The 22,981-nt window shown below is 45.3% G+C and overlaps 1 protein-coding gene across 3 annotated transcripts in view; it reads left to right on the top strand.

Moving 5' to 3' along the window:
* The window catches only part of SLC12A8 (solute carrier family 12 member 8), a 54,949-nt gene that overhangs the window by 27,226 nt on the left and 4,742 nt on the right, over positions 1-22,981 (top strand). For 2 of the 3 annotated variants that reach the window (XM_055719162.1, XM_055719163.1), the window contains exons 6-12: positions 2,193-2,306; positions 9,683-9,770; positions 11,258-11,345; positions 14,465-14,611; positions 17,465-18,140; positions 19,018-19,115; positions 21,351-21,468. In XM_055719162.1, coding sequence (XP_055575137.1) covers positions 2,193-2,306; positions 9,683-9,770; positions 11,258-11,345; positions 14,465-14,611; positions 17,465-18,140; positions 19,018-19,115; positions 21,351-21,468 — 1,329 coding nt within the window. The remainder of the gene's footprint in view (positions 1-2,192; positions 2,307-9,682; positions 9,771-11,257; positions 11,346-14,464; positions 14,612-17,464; positions 18,141-19,017; positions 19,116-21,350; positions 21,469-22,981) is intronic. The other variant, XM_055719165.1, reaches the window with a different exon arrangement.

Genomic DNA, 22,981 nt, shown 5'->3' with positions numbered 1-22,981 from the left:
CAGGAGAATTTTGAGAACTGGTGAGACAAACTTCTTTTCAAGAGTGACATAGGGGTATTTGATGCTGATGCTGCTGTCAAGCACAGGTTGCAGGTCTGCAGATCTCCTTGGGATGAGATTAATATTTTGCTCACTCCTTTTGTTTTACTAATTAAACAGTAACATCTCTATGAGGAGCACATAATTTGTGAAAAAAAACAGCCCTTGGCCAGGGACCAAAATTTTCCTCCAGCTGTTTGGTGGGAGCTTTGCAGCCAGCCCGTGTGGTGTGCTGTCACGGGCATGAATTCCAGTTGAAGGAGCTCAGGTCTGCTCTTGCGGGAATGTACAGCCTACACAACCCCCCCACTTTATTTCTCCAGAAGCTGCACTTTCTGCAGACATCTGTGAGATGCAGAGGTCAGTGTGTTGTGCTGAGCTTATTCCCTTTAAATCTTGTCTGGGACTTCTTCCTAGTGAAGATAGCTATCACTTTTAAAAAGCCTAGCCGCAGGAGACCTCTTCTATCAGCGTGTTTCCATCCATGTTTGGGCAACACAATGAATGCAGATGTAGTAGGAAACTTTTGATTATCTATGGGATTCTTCTGTGGCAACTTCAAAGCTTTGTGGTTAGTTATATTCTGAGACTTTAAATGGATATGTCTGGTGTTTAGAGCTCTGATTTAATTTTCCGATTTAATCTACTGTCCAAACATCATTAATGTTGTCTCTGAGGCATGGGACAGCTTTGATGGAGTCTTTTTTAAATTTCTGGCCATCACCCTGTTGCAGCCATTAACAACATCCTGCCTGCTAATAAGATAATTCAAGTTGTTGTGGGCACATGTCTTGTGGAAAGAGACTGTAGTGGCAGGAGAAAAAAAGGATCTGACTTCGCTCACCTCCCACCCCCCAGCTGGCACAAGCATTTGTACTCCTGACAGGGAGGAGAAGTTTCCACAGGTTTAAGGTACTCCATTAAAGAGCAGCGTTGCCTGTTGAAAACAAGATTGTTAATGTCATAGACATATCATGAATTCCTTAACCTGCCTTCATTGGTTACCTTCTCTTCCTATAAGCATCTAAAACCTTTCCTAATTAATGCCCTGCCAGCACATCAGCTGATGGGCTCAGCTATTGCTAACGAATCCATGCTTGTGGAAGAATTTGACCTGTCCTTCCAGTGTGAAGAAAGGGAGCAGGAGCCTCCATTACATGCCCAGTAAACCAGTTGCATGACGTTGATATCCTACCCATTGCTTTCCCCTCTCTTCCGTCTTCTGTAAAACTTTTGGTTTGGAAAGTAAAACTTGTGCGTGTATGACCTTGGAAAGACTGGGCAGAAGTCACTGTGGGGAGCAGGGCACAGCTCGAGGTCTCGGCATTTGCTCCTTGTTGCGCTGTGATAAACATCTACAGAAGATCTGGGAGGCGGGCGGCTGGCCAGGATCACAGCCCCATGTTTTGCCCTGGTCTGGGGATGATCGTGCAGCAACAGGAGAGCAGCGGCATCAGAGGGTGAGCGCACAACACGACAGTGGGTGGTTGTAGAACACCTAATTCCTTCTCCGCTGAGAAACCCATCTCATGGAGGAGAGCCCACCCTGCAACTGGCTTTAGTGGCTCCGGGCTCATTGGCAACCGGCGTATAAGGAGGATACGTTGGCAGCAGCTTCACAGCATGGGCACATCTCAGGTCTTGTCTGTGCAGACGCTTGACTGGCAGAAACACAGAATACGGTGCGAGGGCTTGCTCAGGGATGCACCTTTCTTATGGCAGCATATTTTTGCTCTATTTGGATAAGGATTCAAGTGACATGGATAAATAAGTATAAATATAGGCTGATGGCTGCAGGCAGTTTTCCTCCGTGGGCAAGTTTTACGGGAAGGTGTCCTGCTTGCTCGCAGGCAGGACTCGGTACGACGTGTTCTGGCTTGGCAAGAGCTACCCAGCCTGGTGGTGCCTCTCAACGTGGTGGCCTGCACTGCTGCACCTTTCCCGGGCATGTGCACCCTCGTAACAGCACTGCCCTCTTGTCAGCCTTCTCCCCCACCAAATAAATTGGCGTTCATCCTTCCCAAGTATCCCTGGAAACAGCCACTGCTGTTGCATGCGCTTAGAGGACGGGTGGCCGCCAAGAGCAGGCGGGAGGGTCTCCTGCAGTCCCTGTGGTTTCTGAGGTTCTCCTCTCACCCTCCGTGTCTTTGCAGAGCATGGCTTTGTCGGCTACTCTGAAGAGCTTATGTTCAACAACACGCTGCCGAACTACAGCCAGGGGGAGTCCTTCTTCACTGTTTTTGGAGTGTTTTTCCCAGCTGCCACAGGTACCGTTAAGTTTTTTCCTCCCTCTTTCCCTCCCGACCCACAGCCACATCCTGGAGATGAGCAGAAGCCGGTGGGGTTCCTCTGGGCTGCTACGTGGGGCGAGCGGGACCATACTTGGCTGCAGCAGATTCAGGCGGCCTATTCAAAATGTTCAAGCGTTCCTCCAGCGTTGCAAACTTTGCGCATTCTTGTCCTGCTCACTTGAACATGCTCTTCTGTCTCTCTGTGGTCAGAAAATGCTGGTCAAGTCTATGGGCTGACGTGGTGGTGTAAATACTTCCCTGCCAAGGATGAGGCTCAGGCACTGTTCTCGGCCAGTGCTGTCAGGCCACGAGGTGTCAAGCCTTTTTAAAAGGGCTGATCATGATTTATCTTATTAGCTAAGCCTTATGGCTTGGTTGCACTGGGAGGGTGGGAAGAAGACAAGGAGGGCTTTCCCTCCATCCTTACCACGGGCAGGTGGCTGAGCTGAGCTGATGCCATCGCTCTTGATGCTGACCCACTGCGCTCTGTATAGTCTCACAGATACATCTTGGCATGTCAGCAGAGCTCACTTTTATGAGCTTAATTGGATGCTTTCACGTTATGTATTCCCTTTAATTACCAGGAAGATCCATGTCACCTTCCTAAAGCTGGCAATCTCCAGTGGGAAAGAAATAGCGATCAACTGGAGTTACAATACCTTCTGTTGATGCTGGGGTTTTTAAGCTATAAAAAGTACTGATTATAAGCAGTTTCCATAGCGATGAATCCTTGGATTACAGAATGAATTTTCATAGGATTAACTCTAAGTAACTCGCTGGAAGTTGTTCTCAGATTTGCTGCGGTACCAGCAGACAAACTGAAGGGTTTTGTGAAACAGATGGGACTGGAGGAACGGTCTGGTAGCAGAGGGTGTCACTTTGTCGGGTGCACCTATGCAGGCCTTCAAATTTACCCTTGAAATCCTCTCTCCCAGCTTATCAGGCTGGCTATTGCCTCCGTGCAGACTTCCTCTTGGAAAACTCACCTGCCTGAACTATCGGTACCATGGAGAAGTTGGCTTCTGCTCTCTTTTTTTGTCATTTCTGTCTGGCCCAAGCACGTCCGCCAGCCAAAGAAGGAGACCTTCCTCGTGAGCCCTGCCTCTGATGCAGGAAAGCATTTATTTCCAGCTCCCTGCTTATAGAAGAAGGAATAGTTATGACACAGCTGTGCAGAAACGTACCGTGATTAGCCACATTAAATGGTTCTTCATCACTGCTAATGCTTGGCTGCTAGGAAGAATGCCAAAGCTAATAGATATAATATATTTAAAGCCCTGACAGCCTGTTGCTTTGTTAGTTAGCAGCAGTAATACCAGTAGTAATGTTAAATATTCTCTGAAAATACAGTTTGGGCTGATGTATAATTACTTTGGTTGCTGCACGGCTTTTTCATGTGTTCTTTTTAATTGTGTGGTTATTTACAGGATTTAAATTATTCCTTTGGAGTAGCAGTGCCAGTGGTACCATATAGCATCATGATTGCTCCTGTTATTGCTGTTTGTACCACTGTGGAGTTCAGGAGCCTCATAAAGCATAGGGTTGTGTTCGTTGCTCTCCGTGGAAGAACTTGTGATCTGATTAAGAAATTTTTCGGATGGGAGTCAAGGCTTCTCTGCTGCAGATGACAAATGGGGAGCCCAGAGAAACTTCAGAAGTGGGAGTAAAGCTCACATCTCCTCAGGCTGGAGCAATGAATGGGAGCTGGTTCCACCCACCCCACCTGCCACCTGCTGGCTTAGCCTGCCTCCTCCCCGATGATGGGGTGTGATGTTCAGGCTGCAGAGGCGACCCCGGGTTTCTTGGGGTCCCGCATGCTGGAGCAGAGCTGCTTCCCACCACATTGTGGGGGCTGCCTGGATACAGCCCGAGCCTGCCAGCAGGACAGGCAGTCTGTGAGATTGGAGATGACATTTCAGGGATGGGTTTGGCCATGACATTAGTAGCGGGCTGGAGAGATGCGATAGGGTTGCCAGCACCCCTGATGCAGGGCAGGTAGCGTGATGCAGATTGTGGGTGAGTGCCAGTGTCAGCACCTCCACGTGAGGAGGAGTAACAGGGACATGTGAACATCACTCCCAGGTTGTCACCTCCTGCTCCTGCCCAGCACCGTCCCCAGGTGGTACCCGCCTCTGCTGGAAGCCCCGCAGTGACCCGGCCAAAGTGCTGGAGGCAAAATCCTTTGTGTTAAGATGTAACAGAAATTTGGGGACAGTTTCAGCGAAACAGTATGTTGTTTAGTTTTGAGGGGTTATTTCAAAGCAGTCTGAAACATTTCTTTGACCCAAAGCAGTGTTCTGTTTATCTTTAATTATTAAATGTTGTGTTTACTCTTTTTTAATTTTTAGCATATGGTAGTTTACAATCTAAGATGCTGTTTTGATAAAGTTTTCTAAAGAAATGTTTAGGAAATTGTGAAACGATGTTTGGGTCTTTCTGAGATGAAATATTCTTCTTTGAAGTGAAACTATTTTGATCTCTTCAGGATAAGCTCTTTCCCTCTGAAATGGTTATCTGAACTGGTTTAAGTTTGGTCTCTGGGATGTACTGGAAAGTGGTTTTAAGTTACCCATTTCCATCAGAAATGGCAGTGAAAAGGAAACTTCAGAAATACAGGCTAGTAGCTGTAAAAGCAAAGACCCTTGCTGGGATGGAACGGGCAGGAGGAGCAGCCGGGTGTCAGCTTCAGGTAGAGGTGATGGGGGGTTCATCCCAGCCTTCCGTAGACTGGTAATGACATGTTGCCTCCTACAAGCACCCTCTTTGGATCGTTTTGCTCCAGGATGGGTTGTTTTCTCTGTTTCTCTGTATTTTATTTGTAGGACTCCAGCAACAAGAGTGAAGTTATCCTGGTTTTACGGTTGAGCAGTGGTAAGCAGAGGCTGGTCCATTTTATTTCCTGGGTAATAGCTGCTTAAACCATTTCAGCTGGATGTGCAGTGCAGCTGGCTTTATTCCTGCAAGTTTGTCATTTAATGATAGAGGAATATCTGGATGATCTAAAATATACATCTAGAGCTGGCCTAAATGGGAGTGCATGGGCTTGGAAGACTCAGATTTGCTGGCTTCAATCAAAAAGACTAACATACTCACTATGGAAGATGTGAACATACCCCTAGAGAAACTCTGTGCATTAACCAAACGTTTTTCTGTGTGTTTACAAATACTGTCTTAATGCACGTGTTTTGCTGCTGTGCTGTGATATATAAACACTCGCCTATCCATCTAGCCAGGGCTTTGCACAGGGAAGGAGTCTTGGGAGCTGCCTGCCCACACTCAGCTCCTAGCAGCAACCACACAACCATCAATGCATGTTTTTAAATGAAGTTAAACGTTGTATCTGTTGTGCAGAGAATGTTTTTCTTTTTCTACTAAATCCCCGAGGTTTTCTGTCTAATGAAAGAAGTGTGTTGTCATGTGATACAAGAAAGTAAGACGGCATTTCAAGTGGCGTTAGTGGAAAATATCATCGCACTGAAACCAGTTCTGAAATAAACCGTATTTGGCACTTGCAAAATGACAGCATGTAGATTTAGAAGTTTTGGTCTAAGTTATCAGATGATGTAAACTGGCACAACTCCATTGGAGTCTATGGAGAGGTGCCAGCTTACATCAGTGGAGAATTTGGCCCTTTTAAAAAATTAGCTACAATTCTTATCTAAGATTTTCCATTCTTCATCTCTTGAGTGAAGAAAAAAACCCATTTTATATTTTACAGTGAATTCACTGGAAAATGCAATGGGTGTTTGCAAGCAGTCATATCTGCAGCTACAAGGCATAGCTGGTGGAGTTAGAAGCCTGAGCTGGTGGAACTGATGGTTGTGTCTAATGTACAGTGTAGGTGGTCCCCTCATGCACGTATCCACTGCCTGGATGATGCCCAGGACCAGATTATGCTGGGAATAGCAGCAATGTACAGACTGTCTCAGCCATAATTTCCTGGCTGAGTTGACCATGTTTTCATGCTTCCTTGTCCAGAAGCTTTGTCATTATCTGCTGCTCTCTGAGATAATAGCCAGTGTGGAAAATCCAGCCTGCTATCTCATTGAAACAGAGAGGCGGATAATTTTCTCCGTGGACAATCTGCAGATACGATTGCTTGAGTTCAGAAGGGACTGGCCGTTTCCCTAGGGACAGGTCTCTATCTGGAGAAAGGAACGTCTCGACTTCTCTACATTGCTGAATTTTATAATGCAAGTGTAGAGATTTTCTTCTGTTGAGTAGCTAAAGTCTCTGGAAAGGCTATTTATGGCTACTAGCAAGTCAGACCAGCTCTCTGGCAGGGGGCAACCAAGGCTTATGGATGGTGGGGATTGTTTAGTTTTCTTCTGAAAATTAATCAGGTTGTTCTTTCATTGAAAAGCGGGGTGCTTAGACTGCTGCTCACAAAAGACCTTCTCAGCAGTGCTTTTTGGCAGCTGTCATCCTGTGTGGAAAATTACTTTTTGGATGGTGGTGGGGAGGTGGCTTTGGCATTGTCCATACTTCTGTACTACTAGATTGTCAGTACTTCTGTGCTAGCCAGGTCAGAGGCATCGTTGTGGCATGGAGGAGGAGGCGTTGGCCTGAGTGACTGAGAATATCTGTGTTGGTTCCCTCTGTGGTGCCCTTGGCCTTTGGCAGTGGAAGCCATGAGACTCTGGTGACCTCCTAGGGGTCCTGGCAGAAGGTAGTGGTGTGCACTGGCCTTGGTCTGACCCCTAGCTGCTGCCGGGCAAGAGGTCAGTCATCCATCTCAAGGTCCTGTTTATGTGGGCTCTGACAGGTCATCTGGCTGCTCCTGAGTACGCCTGGGTCCGTGGGAGGGAGGCAGTGAGGTGGCCTGGGCCCTGAAGTCATCGCTGTGCTGATGACTCGCGTGTCTTCGACTTTTTTCATATTCAGTCCAAAAACCGACGTTTTGGTGTTTCCCCAGTGCTTTGCTGAGGCAGGAGTTTGGATGAGGAAGAGGTGAGTCAAGCTCAAGCTTTAGTTTTAGCTTTAGATTTAAAGGTGGTGCCAGATGTTTGGGAAGTTTGGCCAAGAGGCACATGAGATTAACAGCTGTCCTTCTGACAATAGTTTGCTCCCTTTGGAAGAAAAATTCAGAGTATTCTCAGCTTTCTGCTTTGCCCCTGAATTGCAAAGTAGCATATCACTGAAGAGTGCTTCACAGAGACTTCATTTAGTATGATGTCTGTGACCATTTCCATGGACTTCTGCCTTTTCTAACTTTTCTCAGCTCCAGATAAGCCTGTTGTGTAGCTGTTTAAAAGGAGCAGTGCTTGAACAGTGCTTGGAAGCTTTATCTGGGGAAAAGCGCACCCATTGACGGGCTTTTAGCAGTGCTGTTCAGAAGTATGTCCACAGAATAGTCTTCCAGGAGAAAATTAAGAACTCATTTTGATTTGTAATGTTTTCGGTATGGTGTCAAGGATTCAAATCTGGTCTGAATCTGGAAGACAGCTCTTCCAGGAGCTGAGGAATGCCAGGAGCCCATGGGGACCAGGCAGCGCTGTCGGGTCTCTGGCTCTGTGATGTAGAAGGAGGACAGGAAAAGATGGCTGCTGAGTGGAATGATCAAGGGGGGAAAATAAGATCATCGAGGAAAAAAATATTAATAATAAATAAATAACCCCCTGGATGCTTAGCTGATGTGCTTGGCAACATGTGAGCGCCTCGTGCTCATTAACAGGCTATCCGCATGGCAGCACAGTGAGGAGGGAAGTGTTAAGATGCCCACTGAGCAGATGGGGAGATGGAGCTATGAAGATGCACAGTAAAGCCTGGGACAGAGCAGGGGGATGAGCCCCTGTGCCTTGATCAGCAACCCAACTGTTTTTCCCTGTTGGCAGTCCATCGGTGGCTATGCAAGGTCTGTAGGGAAGGCATCCATCTGGCTGAGCTGGCTTTGTCCCCTTTACTCTGGGGCTTGTCCCACAGCTCCTGTCTGTCCTTTGACTTGGGAGAAAACCCTCCCAAACAGTAATCAGTGCTTGAGCTTTAAGATGCAATGAGTTATTGCTGATTTAGAGCTGTAGACACTCAGATTTGCGGCCTCAGAAGCTGCCTTAGTCATTCTTGTACCCTCTGAAAATGAGGAATGACTGCTGGATTTGGCAGCTGAGTGGCAGACCGATGCACGGCCGGTCCCCTGCTGCCGGGGCTGGCAGATGTTGTGAGTGCCGCGGTATTGGCATCCTCCTTCTCATTGTTCTGTGGTGATCTCACCCTGGCTCCCAGGGACCATCCCAGGAGCACTGCTGGCCCACACGTCCTTATGAAGATGTTAGTCTGACATCTGAGGGGTGGGACAGTGATGGGCAGCAGTTAGTATCTTAACGAGGCTCTTCTGTCTTGCCTTCAAATTGTCCAAATTCTCATCAGGATTCTAAATCACAGAATTTTTTTAAAAAAAATTATTTATTTATAGCAGGTATCTGAAGCCTTCTAGGGCAAGTTTTGGGATAATGTGACAAGAGAAGTTGTGATTTTTTGCCAAGTCTGGTATGACTCCTCCTTCAGCTATGGGCAAAGCCTTTTAATCAGTTTTTACCTTGGGTTCCTAGCCTCTATGTGGAGCCTCTAATCCTTTGCTCCATCCTGTTTCCCTTGCTTGCATCTCTAGATGGTAATTTTTTAAGCTAAGGAGTGTCCCTGATTGTATGATACCCTGTACTCTGGCCTAAAATAACAGTTCAATACTTTATTCTTAGTCTTACTATGTGTTTTCTACATGACTTTGGGACAATCACTTGCCCTCTCACCGCTTCTGTTTTCCTATCTGCAAAGTAGAGATAATGCCTCCTGCCAAAGCAGATCCCTTGGCTGGAAGGTGCCACCTACGTGCTGAGCGCTGTTATTCCCTCTGCTAAATGTGCATGTGATTGTCATCAAACACGGGCAGGCCAGGCGGTTTTGTAACAGTGGTTGTCCCCCATGAATGCAGGGACCTGTAATGGATCTGGTCTGGGGGGGGTAGTACCACCTGCTGAATGCGCTGCTGTGATGAACGGTGGCGTTTTTCTTCTCAACAATCGGACAGCACTGTCTTCTGTGAGGTTTGCATTAAGATAAGATGGGTTTTGTTCAGATTTCTGCTTCCTCCCCTCCCCAGCATTGTTCAGACTGGACAAAGGGTGCTTTGTAGACGTGTTAGTAGTGGCTTGCTTTTATTAAAGGCCTGAGCAGTTTCTTACCAAGCAATCGATGTGAGCCAGTATGTGTGTGTGGCAGTGCATTGAAGTGATATAGTTACTGTTCCGAAACAATCAATTAACTGATTGATTAGATTATATTACGTATTGTAATGTGTATTATATATGCCGTAACTTAGACTGACTCTAAATTGCATTTATGTCTACAAAATACAGGTGTGATGGCTGGCTTCAATATGAGTGGAGATCTCCAGAAACCTGCTACCAACATCCCCCTGGGGTCTCTGGCCGCTGTTGGCACCTCGTAAGTCATAGACTGGGGAAGATTTACTCTTTGGAGTCTGCCCTGGGTGTGACCAATCCATTCCATATTCCCATCAACCTTTTATTACTCAGTCATCTGGAAAATGAAAGTCTGGCTTTTGTTCAAATTATCATCCATTACCACCACCTACTCTGGGTGGGTTAGAAAAGAGGTTCATTAATGTGGATGTGATCAGTCCTTCCTTCGCCGGGTGGGATGTGTGCTGGTGCTGGGGCGGCTGTGCTGCTGCAGCCTGGCTGTCCCAGAGCAGGACGCAAATCTCTCGAAGGCTTGGGGTGTATGGTTTTGTCACTTATTGCTGTTGATCTCAAAGTGCTTTCTTCTTCTATGTAAATAGAAAAAAATACAAAAAACCTCCATAATTTTTATGATTGGGAAAATGGGGCCAAGACATATGAGATTACCTACCTGCCTGCAAGACCAGGGGAACACAGGAGCCCTGCATCCCCAAGTAGTCCTCTCCCCTGGGAAACGCTGCTTTCCAGTAGTAAAATACTGTTACATATTTTAAAAAAACCCAACACCTCAGTAGGTTTTTCTGCCTGCTTTTGTTGCCACCTAAATTGTTTTTGAAATGATTACTTTTAATTGAGTACCAAGATTCAGACAGAAAGGAAGGATCTTCACAATTTAGAAGGACTCCTGCTGAATTTGGTGCTTGTTTTAAGTGAGGGGATCCCACAGGACACAGAAGTACCACAGATGGGTGGACTGTGGTCATTCACATCTCTGCTGTCTGGGCTTTGCAGACAGACTAGCTTATGCTTCCACCTGAGTGCTGGAAAGGCCAGAGACAGCAGAGGAGGATCATGACTGAGGTTGTGGAACAAGCTGGCTGTGGTGTTTCATGTTGCTGCCAGGTGAGAGTACCTGTGTGCCTGCAGAGTCATAGAATCGTAGAATAGATTGGGCTGGCAGGGACCTTTAAGGGCCATCTAGTCCAACCCCCCTGCAATGAGCAGGGACACCTTCAACTGCATCAGGTTGCTCAGAGCCCCATCCAACCTGACCTTGATTGCTCCCAGGGATGGGACATCTACTATCACTTTGGTCAGCCTGTGCCAGTGTTTCTCCACCCTCACTGTAGGACATTTCTTCCTTATATCTAGGCTGAAATCTACCCTCTTTTAGTCAAAACCCTTTACCTCTTGTCCTATTGCTGCAGGCCCTACTAAAAAGCTTGTCCCCAGGACTGGGCTGTTCCCCCCATGCACACATCAAGAGTGCAGGTAGCTTCCCCACAGGGGTGCTGTGCCATCGGCTGTCCCTGGCACCTTGGAGTGGGGAACGAAGTGGACTGCTGTTAAATTTAGCCCTGAGGCTAAATCATGCAGGAACAGCCCCTGCAGAGTGATTGAAGAGCCGACTTGTGGGTACTTGACCGTCTCCTGGCTTTGCTAACAGGCAGAATCCTCAATGGTCTTGTCTTGCTGGAAAAAAAATATGTTTATTTTTATTGTTTGCAGGTGGTTTCTGTATATGGTCTTTGTTTTTTTGCTGGGAGCCATTTGTACCCGTCAGTCGCTCCGCTATGACTTCATGATAGCAGAGAAGGTAATTTGTTCAAATAGTTCAGCGTTGTTTTATATAATGGTGCTTTCGGGTTGCCATCTGCCTTACTGAATGCTTGAATTTTTCCGAAAGCCTAAGGAATTTGGGTACACATCCCTCATTGAAATTCAGGGGGATTTCCCAGTGCACAATTGATTTGAATAGCCTTGCATTCACCAGCATGTCCAGTAATGCTGAATCTTGGCATAATCACCTGGCAATACCTTTAAGAGCTGAAATATGCTAATGTGGTCTAATGATAAATGCTGTATTTTATTCAATGTATTCTTTCTTCTTGCTGAAAGCTTATACCAAATTGAAATCTCTAAAGAACCCCAGTGCTTATCTTTACTAAGTCAAGCGAAGCTTACATTTCCATATCTAGCAGGCTGTAATTGCAGGGCGAGCAATAGGATTATTAAACTCAAGACATTCCACATGGGTGTATATACACGAGGGAGGTTTGTAGTGTTACAGGCAATGAACCTTATCACTGCAGGCCTTTGAAGAGAGAGTAAAAGATTCTGGTGTGCCATTGTCTTACTTTAAATGGGATGTGTAAGGGCAAATTTTTTATTATTTAGCATTATCCAAAATCATGGGTTCACCATATTTGACACTACTTCTTGTGATGAATTTAAAATTGAGATGTTTGTCATTTATTTGATTTGTAACATGGTTTTAATCTAAAATATAAGTTTGAAACTCTGGCTTTGTTTCTTTCTAAGTAATTGTAGCTCTAGACTTCCTTCAGCCCCCAAAATAAACCAGTTATTGGTGGGGCTTCCTGCTAAGGTAAAAAAATCATCTCTGTTTCAGGGGGGAAAAGAATGAGCCTGCCTTCTTTAAGGCAGTGTCTCTGTGTGTCAGTGAGTTAGTGGGCAAAAAGTACAGTAACTAAAAGGATCAGCTTGAAATGAATCAGCTGAAGAAAAAGAGATCATTAAAGCTGTGTTTTAACTTCAAAACCCTTGGGGTGAGGAAACGAAAAATCTTCCAGTGAAGACTGTAAGGATATTTAATGATGTTAAATTTAAAAAAACAAATAGACAAATAAAACCCCCCAAAAAAGGAAATTCAGTTTTCTTTTCCCTAGTATGGAACAAAACAATTTTTGTGGAGTCCCAATGTTCATGTTGCTGCTTTGAGTTATTACGAGCTGCTTTAGCTTTTAATGACTTTGGAGAGGGAGGGGGGGGAGAGATCATTACACACCCAAACTCTCCCTTCTGTCACTCACAGGTGAGTGAGTGCTTGGGTGCTTCTCTCACTTACAATACTTGTTTGGCTTTGTAAACATAAAAATGAGATTCAGTAATTTCAGTTCTAATGAGCTCGAAGTGCCAATTTCTTATAAAGTATTCACACTCTTCATGCTCAAAACCCCCAGCAAACCCTTTCATCAGCCTCTGTAAAAAGGACTCTTCCCCTCTAACCCTGATCTGAATGTCAAGTAGTGCATTTAAATGCAAGCATTTTTGGCAGCTAAAATAATATATGATGTCTGGCACAACTGTTTGTTGCTTCCAAGTATTTCTCAGAGCAGGGCAGGGTTAGAGGAGGGGGAAGATTTGCCATCGAGCGTCTGTCTGTTGGTTTAATGGAAGCTGGTATCTGCTCATCTTTGCCTCAAGTTTCTTTTGTCCCACAAGATAAAATTCACAAAGCCAAGTGGATTTTCATGGGGAGAAGAAAAGTTGTGGTGGGAAGTTTGTACAGTTCTGGACGATGACATTAATTTTACATGCCTTCCCCAAACAGCAAGCGTTTTATGGCTTGTTACCCAGTCTCCTTTTTGCTGCGTGCAGATTTCATAGATGAGGAAAAGGCATATGTAGCTTGAATCATCCTTAGCCATGTGTGTTTTTGTAGTTCCTTCTAATAAAGCATGTGCCACCTAGCTTCACCAGGGGCAGAAGCTGGGAGGACCCATGTTCATTTAGACCTTATTTTCCATGAGAGGAGGGGTGGGATGCAGGGACCCGCATTCAGTGACATCTGCCACCAGCGTCTGTCTGCACCGCCGGCAGCTCGCTTCAGTGGAACACGGGCAGGATGGATCTGGACCAAAACCAGGGGGTTTCTCCCCACCTGGCCTTTGTGTTGATGTTGCCCACCGTGCCTTGCCTTCCCCTGTACCTGGCTGCTGGCTGTCAGACCTGTGTGGTCCCACAGGACTTGGGGACAGCTCAGGTGCCCCATGACCTTAGTCTTCTTGGCTGTGTCTGACGTCGTTACACCACGGTACCAGGAGCAGTCCCGTTTCAAGGCTTTCTTGCACAGTGTCCATGTTGTGGGATATGGTGTATTTGGGTGGGATTTTTTAGATAAGCTGCCTGTGCTTGCAGCTTTTGACAGCGGGGACCTGCGCAGGGAGACCCCAGTGCTCGCTTCTGTGGGATAGACCGTGAGCTGCCCTCCTGTCCCTCCACGCCTGCGGGAGATGCTCCCCGTGCGAAAGGGTGCTCACTGGAAACCAGTAATAAACCCAGCCTTGCTAGCAGTATGGCTTTAAGGATTTTTTTTGAAGTTTCATGTTGGCCAAAGGAAATTCTTTTCTCATTGAAGACAGGAAAATAAGGTCATTCTATTATATCCTTCGGAGCATATTTTTTGAGATGCCATTTGTTTAAGTGGCAATTTCAATTTGGTTTTACTGTGGGTTTTCTTTCAGGATTGGTTTTCCCCTCTGGGACACAGGGATTTGTCTTCCTGTTTTGGATGATTGGAAGCCTGGGCAGCTTTTCCTGTATGATGTGCTCTGTATATAAGTGATCCCTCCTGAAATAAACTCACTTCCAGTCACTTAAGGGGAATCTAATAGCTGCTGCTTTGCTGCAATTGCTCTAAGTGACAAAGAATTTCTTGGATATGAGCTTGTCAAATGGCTCTGTTGGTACAGGATGTTCAGTATTAAATTACTTTAATGGGATAATTTTCCTGTATTAATTGCTTGCACTTTATGCCACAGAGCAGTTAAATTGTGCTTTCCCAGGGCTCGCTCTGTTCATTTAGCAATGTTACAAAATATATGTGATCTCTTAAAATACATGTATTTAATACTGCTCAGGCATCTTTAAAGAACAATATAATCAACTTTGCATTCTCTCTGCTTCCTCCAGGTATCCTTGGTGGGTTTCTTGTTTTTGCTAGGGCTGTACATCTCATCCCTGGCCTCCTGCATGGGAGGGCTATATGGAGCACCCAGGATCCTACAGTGCATCGCCCAGGAGAATGTGATCCCCATGCTCGCCTTTCTTGGACGTGGGGTTAGTCATGCTTTCTCTGACACTGCTGTCAAACCTTCACCTGAAGGAAAACTGGTGATTTAAGAAGCCAGGATTTCTATGTGTCTGTAGGGTAAGATGAGAAGTGTATGAAATGCAGGGAGGGGAAGACTTGGGGTCGGATACCCTATGCACAGTCAGAAAAGCTGGGAAATGGGTGGTTTTATGAAAAAACCAAGAGTCCAGCTGCCTGTGGTCCTTCCCCTGCCTGTCCCCTGTACTGCACCGCCTCTGCCCTGAGCCCTTCTGTGGGGCTCAGCACCATGCAGGAGCAGCCCTGCTTCACCCCGGCATCCCACTCACCCACCCCTTCACCCTGACCTGGGACTGTCTGTCCTGCCCCTGTGCACAGACAGTCCTTCCTGGGATGCTGTTGGTCCCCTCCCTCCCTTGGACCTGGTTCTTTGAGATGTTCTCTGTAAAAGAGCCACTTATAACTTTGCCTGGATTTTTTTTTTTGGGGGGGGGGTGTGGTTTTTTTTTTTGCAAACGCCTTACCTACGCTGGTGCCTTTTTTTTTTCCTTCTTCTTTGCTGCATGTTTTCTTTAATCTGCTCCTATCCTCTTTGGTAACCTCATAGCTGAGTACATGACTAGTCGTGGTGCTGTGGGTTCGGTCTGTGTGCACTGGAGAAGAGTACACTTCTCTGTAAGATAAGGTGCCTTCTGGACACTATAAAATAAAAACAAAGATTTGAAAGGTTAAGTTAGTGGGCTGCTAATCTTTAGATATACTTTGAAACAAGTATTGCTTTGAGTATGACAAGGGCCTTTGTCCTTGTCCTCACAAATAATCCTTATTCACATGAGTTGTTCTACTGAGATCAAAGTACCAGTCACTAAGGGCTTCGTAGTCTTGAGCTATATGTTCAGAGCAAACTATTTGTAATGGGTTTCTCTTCTTGTAAATAGAGAGAAAATAATTCCGTCACTGTCAGTAGCCTACAGTACCTAACTGTATCAGGTGGCTGGAAAAACCTTACAACGTTTTGCTTCTTCAGAGCAGCTTGTAAATACAGAAAAATATTTTACAATATTGGTATTTATGAACATTTTAAAATATTTAAACATTTTATAAGTATGATAATTTTCTATCCTTTATTTTATGTTTCTCAAAGTAAAAGTCAAGTCATATTAATAGCAAGAATAATAATAAAAAGTAATAAATATAGGGGAAACAGGAACAATAACAACAGCAAAAACTTCCAGCTCCTGAAAGGAGTTGTCAGGTGATCCTAGGACAAGCTGTTCTCCCCTTGGCAACACTTGTGAAATTCTCAGTGATTTAACAAAGTTGACTGTAAAGCTGATCCCCTCACCTCTCTGAGAATTTTCTGTCTTTGTGTCAGATTTTCTGTTCTGAACTCTGTCTGGGCAGAGTGCCATGATGGGAAGGGCTCAAAAAGAGGTGAGATGTCAAAGGCAGATCACTTTTCTTCCTTCCTTCTCTCTGCCACCTTTGAAAATTGTCTAGATTTGGTTTATGGGGAGTTAATAGATTTAGTTTGCCTTTACCAATCTGTTCCACATCAGTTCTTTTCTGTGGCTGAGGGAAGTGTTGTAGTCACTGTAACCCCAGCTGATGGGAAGAACATGAGTGTTTTCTGTAGAGCTAAACACAAGCCAGAGGATCCTGGGATTGTCCCATCTGTTCCCTGTCTCCGTACATCTTTCTGATACTGAAGATGCTTTCTGAGACCCGTGTTCCTTTGTCTCCGAGACGTATTTCTGTTTCATTATGAAAAGCTGTAAATTCCAGAACTGGTCCCCTTTTCTATTAATAAATAAGAGCAAAGGTAATAGAAATAGTTTCCATTTGAGCTGTGTGTTTATTAAAGCAGCACGTGCAGTAAGTGAAAACCTAAGATATTTTGTAAGGTATCTTATGAGATATTTTCCAGTGAGGTCTTTAGCAGCCTGCACAGGCTCCTTGGATACCGATACAGGAAGACAGTGCCTGCTCCAAGGAAGGGCACCTTAGCCTGGGATTAAAGTTCATGAGCTGATGGCTCAAATCTTTCCATCCCCAGTGCCTTTTGCTTTGTCTCTCTTTTCCTCCTCCTTTCCCTGCCTTCACCCCACCCCAAAGGAGAAGAGCAGGCAGTGTTTCTCCTGGCTGCCTGCCTTCCCGACACACGCCAGGCATCGCTGGGGGCTGACTCCCACCCTCCAGCATCCTGGGCTGCCTAACCTCTGCTGCTTTCCTCCTGCCGCTGGCCAGGTACGGCCTGGGTGGGTGAAAAGAGGGAAAGCCCAAGTGCAGAGGCTCAGCAGACCATGGATTTAGCTCAGCTTTGTGTCAGGGCAGGGCCAGAATCTGCTGATGTGAAGGTGGCACTGCTCCATGCAGGCAGACCTTCCTTGACTGTGTCTGGCAGTTGAAGCCTTTCCAATGACAGCATGTGGGAGCCTTTTGGGTAGGCAGCAATGCGGAGTCCTGTAGAGAAATTAGAGATGAACAGTTACCTCTAATTAACACGTTTTATTGCCAGACTTCCCATAAGCCCTGCAAATCTCTCTGAAGGTTTATTGCTGCTTTAATGGCATTGTTTTACTGTGGAGGTATGGAGTGAGAGTGGATGAATTTTCCAAAGGCAAAGCTTGAGTAAGGCTTGGAGGTGAGGTGGGAGCTCAGCAGCTTTTGGCTTCCAGCCTGTTCCTGAATTTATTAAGCTGGTGAGCTTCTGCTTGCACATGCATGCACGTATTTCATGACTAAGGGGGTACTGCAGACTGCCAAGGTCACCGCCCATGGTGGCTGAGCAAGTGGGGAATCCTCATGGTAAGGCTCGTGATTATCGATTTAAATGTGAGATTGTTTTGTTTATGAACTAGAAAGGACCTAATAAGACTTCAGTGGCTGCGATTTGCTTAACAAGTCTCATCACCATGGCTTTCGTCTTCATTGGGCAAGTGAATGTTCTTGCTCCCATTGTCACCATCAACTTCATGCTGACATATATTGCTGTAGACTATTCCTATTTCTCAGTCTCCTTGAGCTACAAAGTTCAGCAGAAACCTGACAACACCCAGATGGGAAATGCTAGACCTGCTCACGTTTCCCAGCCTTTAATTTTCAACAAGCCTTCCAGCCATGCAGCAGATGGAGTAATTCAAAGCAGATCAAATGGTACCTTGCTGGAATTCAGAAAAGACATGGACCAGCTTTTTAAACCATTTCGTAGTGAGCCAGGTACTTGCAAAAAAGGAGGAGCTGAGAATTTAACTCAAAAGCTCAAACAAAAGAAGGCAAAGAAGCCGGCCAAGCAGACGTTACACGACAGCTTTCTCCTGGATCTCCATCATGATGCTCCCCTGGCTCAGTATGGCTGGGATGAGACCGTGGAGCCCCGCAAGGAGAGCTGGCAGGACCTGGCTGAGGAGGGCTGTCAGCATGATGCCAATCCATGCTCATCACTCTCTGCAGATGCCCAGTGGTCCCCCAGGCTGCTGGAGCAGGGGGAGCAGCTCTGTAGTGAGGTGCCAGCGCTCCCTGGCCAGAAGGGAGAAGGTAAGGGCTGTGGGAGATGGACAGCTCCATGCTTATGGGGGAATGATTTATAACCTTGGTCCTTCTGGTGCTTTCCTGAAGGCAAGTGTGAAACTAGCTTTATACAGGGCTGTCATTCAGTGATTCATAGCAATAATATCATTTATTCCAGGTGAGGGTAGAGTTCATTGCAATGCATCAGAGGAGAAGTTCCAATGCAATTTCCTATGGAAGATTAATCACAGGAAAGCAGGCAGGACTATATTTAGTGTAGGGTTGTTTACTATATACTCATTATTCTACACATGCACACTCAATGCTCTACCTTAAAAAGGTTTTGAGTGTATCTTGGGGTTTCCTTCATCCTGGCGTGGGGTAGGTGGGATGGAGTCGTGCAAGTCTAAAACTCAGGCTATCAAAATGCAGCGGTCCTCACACCGCAGATGGAGTCTGTAATTCGACAGCTGCAGCTAAGAGTCTGTATTTGTTTTGTTGGTGATGTGAGTATTTGATACTGTGTCTTTGCTTGGAGTTTGTCATCTCAGTGCTGTAGTGTTTTATCACCAATTAGACAATTAAGCTTCATAAACCCCTCCAAAGGAGAAAAATATTATTTCTTTTTTCACAAATAGGGAAACTGAGGCAGAGACAGGCAGATGTGGCCTTCCAATGGACTCAGTACCAAAGCTGGCAGCTTTGGTTTATTCCTTGCACTTTTCTGTTTTCATTTTAGAGGTTTTGGTCTAACTCTGCCATACCCAGCTGTCAACTAGAATTTCTTATTTGGTTTTCTGGAATCTGGTAATGTAAAGTAGGAGAAAAAACCCCACACTATAGCTCCTTTCTGATGTCTCTTCTTTTATTTGTATTTCTTTTTTTTTTTTTTTTTTTCCTGTAGAATCATCTATAAAACAACAAAATCCAAAGCTGGGAATTCAGCAAACACCAGAATCCTTCTACTCCAAATTCTGCAATCACTGGGTTTCCTTTGCTGGTGTAAGTAATTTTATTTTGAGCACTGGTTTGTGATTGTAGAAAGCAGAAGGAAATTCATCACTTACTGCAGTGTAAATACACTCTAGTGCTTTAAAACAGCTTTTGATTCTATTATTCCAGGTCACCTGAGTTAAGTATTCAAGGTAACATGCATCCAGCAATTCAAATTCAAAGAAAGCCAGATGGCATATTAATTAAAACAACAGCAGAACACACCCCACCCCCCAAAAAAATGTAACAAACCAAGAAAAACCCAAGAAAAAAAAACAAACCAAAAAGATACAAATTCAAAATCTGTCATCTTAGGACTTTAGAGTTGCATGGCTGGGTGGGAAAGAAATCAGGGTCCCTCTTTTCACCCTGTGCTAGCTGGCTTTTTCTTGCCATGGGATGGAGTGAGGCATCAGCTTCAAAGCTGTGGTGTTTTTATTTATGAGCCAGTTTCTGCAAGCTCGGGGTGGGGTTTCATTAAGGCTGACCTCCTGATACCAGCAGCCCAGCTGCGAAATTCCATCTTTTGAGGGAGGGAAGTGGAGCATTCTTCCAGCATGTTACTTTAAAAAATAAATAACTTTTAAATAGCTTCTATCTCAAGCCGCTGAGGAGTTTAAGACATTTAAATTCTTTTTGGAAAGATGGATTATTGGGCAGATGACAAGGAAAGGGTCACATATGCATAGTGAATGAACCATATGGCTGCGCTGCATGGATAGGCATCTCATAGCTGTGTGTAAAATGTAACAAACCCACCCAAACAACACACGGAACCCTTTTAGTGTAATCCTCAGATGGAGTTCGACACCTACTTTTCAAAGTCACTGCTGTGGCTGCCAGCAGCCAGCTCCTGGCAAGGGGTCGCAGCACCAGCGGTGGGGTGGTGTGGAGGCTTCTGCAGGAGGCTGCGTGATGAAGCTGTCTCTGGGCTCGGTAACTAATGTGGTTCCCAAGCACTTGTCATCACGGAGCAGTCAGTTCTCTCTGCCTTCGCAGGGGAATTTGCTTATGGAGATGACTGATGTGTTCATTAAAGCAGATTTGGTTTCCTGTCAATAACCAGACTTGGGAGGAGGTTGCAGCAGAGCTGAAAAGGGATCAACGATTCAAAATAAAATCACTGGCTCCTCTCCCCTCTGACCTCTCTCTTTGAGCTTCACTGTTTATGTCAGCCTGGACTCATTTAGCTCGCTTTTTACATGCTGTTCCTAACCTCAGCTATGAAGATGCTACCCCTGCCCCTGTTTGTATGTGCTTTGGGCCAAATCTGCCTCCTGAGCTGGTGAGCCTCTGGATACTCCTCTTGGAACAGCTCAAGCAGAGAACCATGCTGCCTCTAGGACTCGGTGTAGCTCACTTTCACTGCTACCTCACTGCTGCTGAAGATGACACCATAAACCTGTGCTGTCCCTCCTTTTAACAGTGAGGTCAAATGAGGCTCCCTGTAACAGGAACCTCATTACCAAGAAACCTCAGCCATGCCATACCCAAATCTTTTCAGATAACGCTGGGTGGAAATGCTTTGCGTGTGGCCAAAAGCCACGCGCCGTGGAGGTTTTGCAGGCAGGAGAGGATGTGGTTCCCCAGGGGTCCTGCTGCACCACCAGCCTCAGCCACCAGTGCCCCAGAGCATCCATCCACCTGCGTGGTTGCAGTTGGCATCGTTCCTCCTATGGGCAGGACCTGGGCTGTGCAGCAGGTCTTGTGCAAGGAGGGCCTCTGTGGTGTCCCCATCCCGGGACATCACTAGGAGGGAGACACCTACAAGGAAACACTCATTCAGGATAATTCTGAGCAGCTGCTTCCTGGGTCCTGACAGTGCATGTCTCTTACACAGCAAGTCTTCTCTCCCAAGAAGACCCTGAGAAAGACAGAGGTGTGGAGATGCCATCAAAGCACTGGTTTTGCATGCATTTAAAATGAAGATGCAGTATTTCTGGCAACAGCAACAAAAAAGAGCATTTACTACTGCTTTCATAACAACTTGAAGGCCCCAGCACTGCCTCAGTTTTAGAGAATTTCCATCAGAGCTGCAGGCTCCTCTTGCCAGGCTGAGGAACAAGCTGCTGACCCGGCGTCAGGCTGTGGCGGAAGGTCAGCAGCCCCCCATGGGCACTGCGCTGCCAGCTCTGCCATGGGGGCAGTGGAGCCCCTGGGCTTTGCAGAGAAAGGACTGGCAAATTGTTATCATTGTATTATCTACGGACTCTGGGGTAACCTCAAATCACGTCTTTTCAACAGGCCATCGTGTCCCTCATTGTAATGTTTGTCATTCAGTGGATCTACACCCTCGTCAGCCTGGGTGCAGCGGTTATTCTGTATTTCTACATCGGCCAAGTGAGCCCAGGACTCCCCCTTGGTGAGTTGTTTTTTTATTATTATTATTAAACCTGCTTAAAAATTCATTAAGCTTTAATTTAACTTAATTAGGAGTTGAAACTCTTGTGTTTAATATGCAGGTGACACTGTGAATGATGAGGTTTTGTTTCACTGCCAGTTTTAATACATTTTCTCTCCGACTGTTTAATTTTTTATTGGATCCTAACTGTAACTAGCATTGGTTTGATAGTTTGATTGTTGTGCTTATTGCTTTCTTATGTTGCACTTTAAATGGCAAATCCAGATACTAGTACTAGAACTTAACAGGGATGGCAGATTGTAAATGTATCAGAGCAATGAGAAAAATCTGCCGTAAATACGTTTTAATAAACTTAATCGATCTAAACCCACCTGAGAAAACTTCAAGGAAAATGGGGATTATGATGAGTATCTCATTAAATCTCAGCATTCATAACTGCAGAACAAGAGAACCTTTTGATTCCAGAACTAACCAGGCTGAATATGTTGGGAATGTAATCTGGGAAAATACTTCAAGGCAGAGGGCATTGGAAAGGTCTGTGCATGTGATCGGCTTAAACAAATTCAAAATTGAACAGTGAAGCACATTCAGAAAGTGGCTTGTGAGAGCCTACAGCTCCTTGGCACGGGCGTGGGAGGGGTTTGCGTTGGTCTGTGTCTCCGAAGGGGGAGAGTGATGCACACACAGTGTGCACGTACATGTACTTAAGCATACATACGTATGTAGGTGCATACATACATATGTAGGTGTGTGCATGCATAAATAACTGCACACGTGGATGTGCTGTTTTTTGTCCAAGATGAGAAAAGTCAAAAGAGCCTGAGTTCATACATCTTTTAGGCAATGCAGAAATAGCTACCCAGGTTTATTTTGATGAAAGATTATTAGACATTAGGTTAAGCAGGCTCTAGATTTCAGAAACCCAGACAATGAGAAACCAAAAACTAGTTGTCATTCAGTAACTATCGAAACATAGCTCAGCAATTCTCCTTCTACTCTGAAGTGACTTTTGTATGTATCTGTATGGGATAGTAGAAAAGAGCTGTGCTGGTAGGTAGTACTTGCTAATTTGTATCTCTTGAAATACATCTTTTAACAAAGTTTTTCATGCCCCCCAGATATTAAACAGAACACAGTTAATGTTTTCAGGCTTTGGAGTTTTCTTTGCCTTTGTATATTCACTATGTTATAGCCCTGTTTTCTGCTTTTGAAATATTTACCAAAAATGACCTTAACAAGAATTTCTCAGTCAGTGTGTAAAGGATTTTGGAAGGTGATCTGAGAAAAAGCAGCATGATTAGACATTTTTTTCTTGGTTTCTTTTGCACATGCTTTCCCATGCATACAGTAAAACAATGCATGGCAAAGAAAAAGAAATGAGCTCTCAAAGTTCAGTCTGATTTTTATTTGGCTGTGAGTGAATGTTATTTTGTGATCACAAGGCATCCAATGATCTGTGAGTTTGTTCTCCAAAGGACTGGACGACCCTCCTGTCATTGGGAGACACTGGCTT

Source organism: Falco cherrug, chromosome 8, assembly GCF_023634085.1.
Source record: "Falco cherrug isolate bFalChe1 chromosome 8, bFalChe1.pri, whole genome shotgun sequence".
Classification (NCBI taxonomy): Eukaryota; Metazoa; Chordata; class Aves; order Falconiformes; family Falconidae; genus Falco; species Falco cherrug.
Note: the sequence above shows the minus strand (reverse complement) of the source record. Positions and strands in the feature narration are given on the sequence as shown.